Raw genomic sequence first — 9887 nt, forward strand, 5'->3', positions numbered from 1 at the left:
TTTTTGTTTATATGTTGTTCAAATGTTGTGTTTTCTAATCGTCAAAAACGCCGAAATTCATCATTTCTAACGAGCGTCTATTGTACAACGATAATAACAACTAAAAATGTAATAAATATGTTTAAAAACAATAACACACGTCATTGAGAACGTTTTACTACAACAACAAAAGTATCTACAATGAAGTTAAAGACAACAAGGAAGTGTGAAATAAAAAAACATTCTTCAAATATTTTCAAATTACATTTTTCTTTATCAACACCCACGTCAATCATCGACTACACAACTACACTGGAGTATCAAACTGACACACATCTTGGTTACACAACGGCGAGCAAAAAAAACAACTTTAAAAAAGTTTAAAGCAAAACTTTAACCAAAAAAAAACAACACTTTATTCAAACATAAACTTGATTTAATTAAAAAAACGTGTATTGTCAGCGTTTTAAACACAAACTCCAGTGTTTACAACAGAGAATATAAAAATAAATATTACGAATAAAATGATAAAATATTAATAAAAAGCACAATGAATTAAAATGAACTAAAAGATATTGTAACAAATTAAACTCACACCTTTCCTCTGCACAACAACAACAACAACAACAACACAACTTGCTTCCTGTCGCGACAAACGGCGTGTGCGTGGCGATGACTCCATTATACATGTTCCAGGGCGTGTGCTGAAACCAGCAACGTGAAAACACGATGAATGGAAGCCCCGCAACATGAATGAAACATCATTTCCAACCGCAGCCAGATGGACTGGTTAAGATCGTAAGTTAGTAAGTTAGTGAGTTAGTGAGTTAAGGTTATAAAGTGAATTATTGAAGGAACATGAACACGCGAGAGAACATTCTTGTTTTTATAAGTTCTGGTTTGAAAATAACTTCAATTATTGTTCAATTTCCTGCGTCCCAGTTTGATGACGTCACGGATTTTAAACCTGTAATTTAAAAACAAACCAACAGTTTTTGTCATTTACATGTGTGTGTTTGTGTGTGTTTTCAGCCCATTGAGAGCAACGATACTGAAACCACCCCCCACCACACACACACACACACACACGCACTCACACACACACACGCACACACACACGCACACACACACCTTCACCTCGTCATTCATTGACAGAATGAGTCAGAACTAAAATATGAATCACGATCCATTAGCGCAAATGAATTAATCATTAACTATTATTATTAAGTTTCTTTGTGTCCTGGTTTGGAAAAACAAATTATAAATTATAAATCAATAACTTACTTCTTTTGTTCTCGTTTTCAAAATAAGAGCTTTAGTCGACGTCTTTCTTTTTCACTATTTTGACTTTATACTGAAACTTGACCCAAACATTTTTTTATTCATATTGTGTTTTTTTTTCTATTTCAAAATAATTATAATAATTATAATAATGTAAACTCTTTAAAATTGTGTTAAATAATGTATTAGATTTAAGAGTCGATCATGAATTTTACATTACGTCTAAATTAACGTCTTCATTTTTACAACTTTTTCTTCAAACTAACCGTCAGTGTTTTAAATGAGATTTACTTGTTTTCTGTTGATTTACATCATTTCAAATATAAAACTTTTATCAGCAAAAACACCTTCATGTACTCATTAGCTTGTAAGCTAACACTTGTTAGCTCGTAAGCTAACTACGGTGGCCTTAGCTGAACAATGACAAACTATGTGACCATGTGTGAAGTTTCAAGTTTTACATTTGATTTAAAGTTAAATTCTTTTTCAGTTCATAGTTTAAGCAACAGTTTATAAAAAGCAAAATTTTCACTAGAGCCAGAACATTTTTATATTTAATTAAATATTGCATAAAATAAACAAAGTAACATACGTTTTGTAAAATATATAATGTTTACATATTAGAAATTGTGTTTATCCAGCACAAAACTTTAAATATTATTAAACTACACACTAACACTGAAACATCTAAACACAACTTTAACTATTATTAAAATACACAATAAAACAGAATCATCTACACACAACTTTAACTATTATTAAAATACACAATAAAACAGAATCATGTACACACAACTTTAACTATTATTAAAATACACAATAACACAGAAACATCTACACACAACTTTAACTATTATTAAAATACACAATAAAACAGAATCATGTACACACAACTTTAACTATTATTAAAATACACAATAACACAGAAACATCCACACAAAACTTTGAATATGATTAAACTACACAATAACACTGAAACATCTACACACAACTTTAACTATTATTAAAAAACACAATAACACTGAAACATCCACACACAACTTTAACTATTATTAAAAAACACAATAACACAGAAACATCTACACACAACTTAAAGTATTATTAAAATACACAATAACACTGAAACATCTCCACACAACTTAAATTATTATTAAAATACACAATAACACTGAAACATCTCCACACAACTTTAACTATTATTAAAAAACACAATAACACAGAAACATCTACACACAACTTAAAGTATTATTAAAATACACAATAACACTGAAACATCTACACACAACTTAACAATAAAATAAAGTTAAAGAACAATACAATCAATCAAGTTAAAGAACAATAAACTCATTACACTTAAAGAACAATTAAATAATTTCAGTTAAAGAACAATAAAATCATTACAGTTAAAGAACAATTAAATAATTTCAGTTAAAGAACAATAAAATCATTACAGTTAAAGAACAATAAAACAAAGGTAAAGAACCGTAAACTCATTACACTTAAAGAACAATAAACTAATTTCAGTTAAAGAAAAATCAAATCAAATTAAAGTAGAGCTTCTTCATGAAACTAACGTACACGTCACTCAAGACCGGCTGGATTTTCCGGGTCTGAACCGACCAATCAGAGCGCGGGAGGGGGGGCGAGGGGCGTGACCTTGGTCAAAAAAAGGGAGCGGGGCCCGCGTGCGCGTCAGACTCACCTGAGAGGTGCCACGGCAGGTGAGGGCCCAGTGCTGCTCTGGAAAAGTGCATTTTATATCCGTTATCGGCGGCAGGAGGTACAGGTGAGTGATTTAATGTCGACTCTCTTCCGGTTTGACGGGAATCGAGCGGGAAGTGTCGGAGCAGGAAGCGGCGGAGGCTCACCTGGCGGAGGCTCACCTGGCGAAGCATCGTGTCCGGATTATCAGTCGCTTCTGCCATTTCGAGTGATGAGGCTGTAGAACTGGTTCCATCATCTCTCAAATCTCAAGTTTCTGCCTCGAAACTATTTGCACGGAAGTGGATTTGAACGTTAAGATTGCGGAGCTTCTTCAGGGTCGCACACTTCCGGTGTCAGTTTCCTCTTTTTTATTTGATAAAGTTAATAATTGTTTCCTTCACTCGTGATGCTGCTCGCTTTGACCTGCACTCAAATCTCCCTTTTTAATACTTGAATTAAAACAAAAAATATAGTTAGTCTCGGATTTCGTTTCCTGAACTTTTTTTTTTCATTTCCTGGTTTGACAAAAATCGAGTTTTATTAACTTTTTTTTTTTTTAGGTTTTTTTTAATTTTTTTTAATAGTTTATTTTATATTTTACTCTCATTTCCATACAGCCTTTTTTTCCTCATTTAGATTTATTTTAAACGTATTTAATTTAAATGATAATTTCCTCGAAGGTTAAAGGTTCAGTAACGGTTAATTATTATTTTAATGCACTTAAATTCGACGGATTTAAACTGAAAAACAATAAAAACTAGTTTTTAAAGTCATCTGCCGGTTAACAGACGTCGACTCGGTCCAGCTACAGGTATTGCACACATGGTGTGTGAGTGCGAGTCGTGACTCGTCACACACACACACACACACACATACTCGTATACACACTCTCACACACACACACACACACACACACACACACACACACACACACTCGTCTGCATGACACGCCCTGAATGACCCAACTCTTCTCCTGAGGTTCCACCTATAAACCCATGACCAGCAGGTCCTTAAAACCTCCTGCAGGACCAGTCAAGGTCAAGTCTACTGGAGGCTCTACCTGAGTCTCTGACGGATGCCTGAGCTGCTCACAGTCGTGGTTGAGGGTTTAATTGTTAAATAGTGAAACCGTCTTCCCTCATAAGTGAAGTGTGTTGTTGACATTCCTGCTCGTGGGAGACGGAGACTGACACCCATTGTTGCTTCACACACTCTGGGCTTTGTGTTCAGTGTTTGCACGAGTGAAGCGTCGAAGTCACTGTTGGGGAAAATCAATATTTTCTCTCCAAGGTTTTTAACGTCTTTCCTTTTGCTGCAGTTTTTAAATAAGTATCTTTTCTTAAACCTTTTACGATCTAATTAGTTACTAAATAATGAGTCAATTTGTTGTAATAAACTCAACTATAACACCATTAATCCAGTCGATTTAAAGTGTATTTTCAATTAATGTGGATATTTGACTAGTTTTTAAACCTTGTTATCTTAAGTGTGTAAACTTGAATCTTAAACGGCGATAATTATACAATAAAATCATCTTTACCATATATAAACAATTCTGTAAGAATTTAGTTTGTGTTTTGTTTTAAAAATGGTCTTTTTCTCGTAGCAACAAGAAAGTAGTTTACGGGAAACTGACACAATCTTAATCATCTATCTTTTTTTTTTTTGTTGCATGTTGGGAAATATTTTTCCATGAGCTCAGATTTTTTTTCTTTCGATTGCAAAGAAGTGACTTTTTTTTCACAAATGAGAACTTTTCTATAAAAACGAGTTAATTGTATGAAATATTTGACTAGTTTTTTAAAACCTTCTTGCTCTGCTGCGACTAGAAAAACGAGTTTGTAATCTTGGCGAAGTTTAAAGTTACACAAACTTCATTCTTAAAATCTCCGACTGTTGTCATTGTGTGACTCATGCGCGGAGTGTGCGCTGGAAGAGGAAGTGGATCAACTGGAAGTTTGAGTTTGAACTCTCGCTCTCGCAGACATGGATCCGGTCGTCGTGAAGTCCTCGGCCGCCGCCGTGTACGAGCGCTTCCTCCTGAACGCCGACGCCCGGGTCGAGGACTGGCTGTTCATGTCGTCGCCCTTCCCTCAGGGCCTCATCATCCTGGCCTACATCGTGTTCGTCACGTCGCTGGGGCCTCGCCTGATGGAGAACCGCAAGGCCTTCGACCTCAAGGGCCTCCTCATCGTCTACAACTTCGGCGTGGTGGCGCTGTCGCTCTACATGTGCTACGAAGTGAGTCTGGAGGCTCGGGTTTGATGGTCACGTTAAAATGTTGCTGAACTAACTTTTTTTTCCCCCAAATTCCAGAGGTTTTTTTTGTCCAAAATAAAGGAAAAATGTTTATGAGGAAAAAGCTCAATTCATGAAAGTTTATCAATGTCTTCAGAATATTGACTGAATTTAACGCTTAAAATGTTGAATCTTTGATTTTTAAAATGTTATTTTGAATATGAAACTATGAGGAAAAAAAATAATTCAATTTTTGATATTAAAAATTCAATATCCATATAATTGAAATAAATTATTTTAAAAATTAAAAATGGTTGATGTACAATAAAAATAATATAAAACTATTTGTAGGGAAAACGAATAAAATAATTTAATTTTGAAATTATTCACATTTTAAATTCATCCATATACAAAAAAAAAAAAAGTATATTTTTTAAATACAAATTAACTTTCATAAGTAAAATTAAATTAGACTTTTCTATATAGAAATGCTTTTGAAAAGCCTAAGTTATTAAATTTAAAATGTTAATATTCTGTTGCACTGATTAACTTCCGTACAAATGAACATTTCAACCGTTAAAACTGACCATAATATTCATCTTATCATTCATAGTTTGACTGAGTCTCCACGGCCCTCATGTGGCCCCCAGGGACAGTCTTGACCAAGTGTTGATCCACTAAAACAAGTCAAAGACAAACAAACGTCAGTGACTTGTCAGTCGTTTATCTTGTTGTTGCAGCTGCTCGTCCAACACGTCCGTCTCTTTCTTCCCTCGTTCATTCTCCCTCTCTTCCTTCAGTACGTCATGTCGGGCTGGGGCACCGGCTACACCTTCCGCTGCGACCTGGTCGACTTCTCCGAAGACCCTCAGGGCGTCAGGGTGAGACTCCAACCCATCGACTCCATCTTTTTAGACTTTATTCATTAACGAGCGCTTCCTGTTGTGTCCGCTAGATGGCGGCGACGTGTTGGCTCTACTACTTCTCCAAGTTCATCGAGATGTTGGACACGGTGAGTTTTGACAAAAAAAAACTCTCTGAACTTTACCGTAATGTCTGTAAAAAAAATGTCTCTGCAGGTTTTCTTTGTGCTGAGGAAGAAGAACAGTCAGGTGACCTTCCTCCACGTCTACCATCACTCCATCATGCCCTTCACCTGGTGGTTCGGCGTCCGCTTCTCTGCAGGTACATCGTTTATTAAGGATATAAGTTTACTTTAGACACGTGGTTTGTACAGAAGTATTTCAGTGTCGTCAGAATATTTAATTCAACATTTTAAATTGAACTTTACATTTATTTTAATTTTATTTTGGGCATTTAATAAAAAAAGAGAAATTATATTGAATCTAAATAAGAATTTAATTGATAAAATTTAATTTTCAATTACTATATTGTCCGCACTATTAGGCACACTAGATTATAAGACGCATCTTCAATGAATGGTCCATTTAAGAACTGTTTTCATAAATAGTTTGCACCAGATTATAAGGCGCATAGAATAAAAGATGCAGTCAAACGTTTGACTGAGGTTGTGTTATGCATCCACTAGATAAAGCTGAGCTAAAGGGAATGTCAACAAAACGGTCAGATAAAGGCAAACTTTATTAAGCGTTCTGACAACTCCGTTCGCTCCCATCTTAACGATGTTCAAATGATATTTAAAAGGCTTCAAGCAGAAGCGTGAGACTGGTGTTTTGAGCAGACAAATGTTGAGTTGGCAGCAGAGAAGTTGAGCGCGTGTATGACGGCTAGAGCGCACTTGTATGACATGTTGAATGCGCTGCAGAGTGATTTTGAGTGTACAGCAACCAACAAGCACTCGCTTAAACTGGTGGCAGTAATCTTACTCCATAGACGTCCGAAGATGTGACGTGCGTCGTTAATCCCACCCCGTGATGACGCAATGAAGTAATCCCGCCCACGGCGTCTCTGCTCAGTCGGCGCAAAGTCATCAAAGTGTTTGTAAACAAGTCACGGATATCAAACTCTGAATATTTAAAAAATATTTCTCTTTTTTTAAGTGTTTAACATCAAAATAATTCAAAATTAAAAGTAATTTTTCGTCTTGAGTAAATGTTGATGATGTCACAGGTGGCATGGGAACGTTCCACGCGCTGCTCAACTGCATCGTCCACGTCATCATGTACACCTACTACGGTCTGACGGCCATGGGTCCCAAGTACCAGAAGTACCTGTGGTGGAAGAAGCACCTGACCTCCATCCAGCTGGTGAGTGTTGCCACGACGACGACGCTCCTCGTGACTCGTCCTGACGCTCGACTTCACACCCCCTCCCCCTCCCGCAGATCCAGTTCATGATGGTGACCGGCCACATCTCGCAGTACTTCTTCCTGGACTGCCCGTACCAGTTCCCCGTCTTCATCTACATCATCGCCGTGTACGGCCTCATCTTCCTCTTCCTGTTCCTCAACTTCTGGTACCACGCCTACACCAAAGGCAAGCGTCTCCCCAAAGTGCTGCAGGCCCAGACGTGGGCGCACCACAGCAGTGGCCTCATCAACGGGAACGCCAACCACTACAAGAGCGAGTGACCCCACCCACCCACACCTCTATCCCCTGGACAAAGACTTTAAAGATCTTTAAATTGTGACGCATTTAATATTCTTGACACAAGCTGAAGGGATTTATTTTAGATATTTACACTGAAGGTAAAAAAACAAACAAAAACCCCCTCAAAGTTCTGCCTCAAAGTTCCCCATGAATGCTCATTTCTGCCCCCTGGTGGTGACCGCGCTCACCGGCCGCAGACCCCCCCTCCCCTTCAAAAAAAAAAGCTTCGTTTGCGAGATCATTTCAAGAGTTTTGCGGATCAAAGCTTTATTTTTAGGAAGAACAACGTCGGTATTTTTAATGTGTGACAAAAGTTGTGGGTTCTATCACAAGAGCTCAGACGTTCGGGCGACTGCGTTTTAGGGGTCATCTGTTAGGGGGGTGTCTCACTCACTCGCCCCCCCGCCCAACCCCACACTCGGCCTGAGTCACAGTTGCTGAGGGCGCAGTTCTTAACTTCCCATGAAGCACTGGTGTGACGGAGATGACGGCCGAGGGGAGGGCAGGGGGGGGCACGGTTTATACACTAAGGAGCTACACCACAAGCGTCCGGGGGGCTCTAAGACCCCCGGCGTGCTAGCTCCTCACTTAACTCCAGTACACGACTGCACCATCCACCGGTGGTTGTTTCCAAAATGGCTGCTAATGTTTTTATGTTCGACTTCTCTGGCGAACGAGACGCAGGATCCGGTTGGAAAAAAAAAAATGAAAAAAGGCGGATTTTTAGTTTTTCCCCCTTTTGTTGAACTCGAGACGCGTAACTGGAACGTTTGGTTTTCTTTTCAGACTGATCCCTTCTTGTTTCCATAGTTACCACGGAAAAAAGTGTTTATACCTTGTTTTATATGTATTTATGTAAAATAAATGATCTGTACTTAATTTCACTTCCTGTGTCGTTGTATTTAAATGAAATTAAGTTTAGTTTAAGAAGAGACTTTGTCGAAAGACTGAGCGCCTCTGGAAGTCCACTAAACTTGAGGTGCACAGACTTCACCTCAGGGATCTGACAATGAGATGGTGGAAACTGCTAGATCTGATTACATCAGAAAACTGGTAGCAGCAAATAAGAAAAACCCCAAAGTGTTGTTTGACACGATTAATTCACTCGTGTCTCCTGCTCCTCAAATCACGCCTGTCTTCTGTGAAGCTGACAGCAATGCATTGTTGAGATTTTTCATTGACAAAATTAAATTGATCAAAGGGGAAAATCTCTCCCCCTTTGTTTGGAACTCCTGCTGTCTCTGAGCCCCTCTCCTCCTCTTGGTATTCCTTCACTGCTGTGTCTTTGGGTGATATTTCAGCACTCGTGAACAAGATGAAACCCTTCTCTTGCTCAGATGACGTCCTTCCTTGTAGGCTTTTTATCAAAGTATTTGATGTAATTGGCCCCTGGGTTACCAATATGGTGAACCGCTCCCTTTCCACAGGGGTTTTTCCCAATGCATTTAAACATGCTATTGTGGAGCCTCTGCTCAAAAAGCCAGGCTTAGACCCGACTGACCTCAGTAATTTCAGGCCCATTTCTAAGCTCCCTTTCTTGTCCAAGATCTTGGAGAAGGTGGTGTCTGAGCAGCTGTTCCTGGATCAGAGCGACATCCATGAGAAGTTTCAGTCTGGCTTCCGTAAACATCACTCTACGGCAGGGGTGTCAAACTGGTTTTCATCAGGGGCCACACCATCATAATGGCTGCCCTCAAAGGGCCAGATGTAACTTATAAATGTAACTAAATGTAAGCTAATGTAAAATAAATGTAACTACTCCTTAGTGTTAAATGACTTTGAATGTATTACTTGAGGTCATAACTACTGTAAAACCAACAATTGTGAGCTGCTAATAACATGTGTGATGTAGCATTTTACTATAAAATAAAAATGGCTGCACACAGCCTTGCATGTGGTACTAAATACATTGCTACACATACAAATAAGTCAAAACTTACAGCTCAAGACTAATAAGTTGCAACTGAAATAAGTCTGACAAACAACTTTTCCTGTTGATGCACATGTGTAAGGTAAGGTAGTAAGTTAAAACTTTATTGTCATCACACTTGTCATCTCAAGCAGAGAAAAAATAAATAAATAGCAGGAAAATCAGATTGGTGAGTCTTGAGATAT

General features: G+C 38.1%; 1 protein-coding gene across 1 annotated transcript; it reads left to right on the forward strand.

Annotated features, from left to right (window-relative positions):
• Positions 1-2921: 2921 nt before the first annotated feature.
• Positions 2922-8656, forward strand: elovl7a (ELOVL fatty acid elongase 7a). Its single transcript, XM_087812036.1, has 7 exons — positions 2922-3046; positions 4949-5205; positions 6003-6083; positions 6158-6214; positions 6282-6387; positions 7294-7430; positions 7508-8656. The coding sequence occupies exons 2-7, from the start codon at positions 4951-4953 to the stop codon at positions 7751-7753; spliced, it is 882 nt and encodes a 293-aa protein (XP_087668162.1). The 5' UTR covers positions 2922-3046; positions 4949-4950; the 3' UTR covers positions 7754-8656.
• The last annotated feature ends 1231 nt before the right edge of the window (positions 8657-9887 follow it).

Source organism: Callionymus lyra, chromosome 1, assembly GCF_982586985.1.
Source record: "Callionymus lyra chromosome 1, fCalLyr1.hap1.1, whole genome shotgun sequence".
Taxonomy (NCBI): Eukaryota; Metazoa; Chordata; class Actinopteri; order Syngnathiformes; family Callionymidae; genus Callionymus; species Callionymus lyra.

What these genes read in the sequence shown, in the direction of transcription:
- elovl7a (XM_087812036.1), top strand. Translation starts at nt 4,951, where the DNA reads ATGGATCCGGTCGTCGTGAAGTCCTCGGCCGCCGCCGTGTACGAGCGC. An exon ending in CGCTCTACATGTGCTACGAA is followed by an intron (nt 5,206 to 6,002) that starts GTGAGTCTGGAG and finishes CTCTTCCTTCAG; the next exon opens with TACGTCATGTCGGGCTGGGG. An exon ending in AAGACCCTCAGGGCGTCAGG is followed by an intron (nt 6,084 to 6,157) that starts GTGAGACTCCAA and finishes TGTGTCCGCTAG; the next exon opens with ATGGCGGCGACGTGTTGGCT.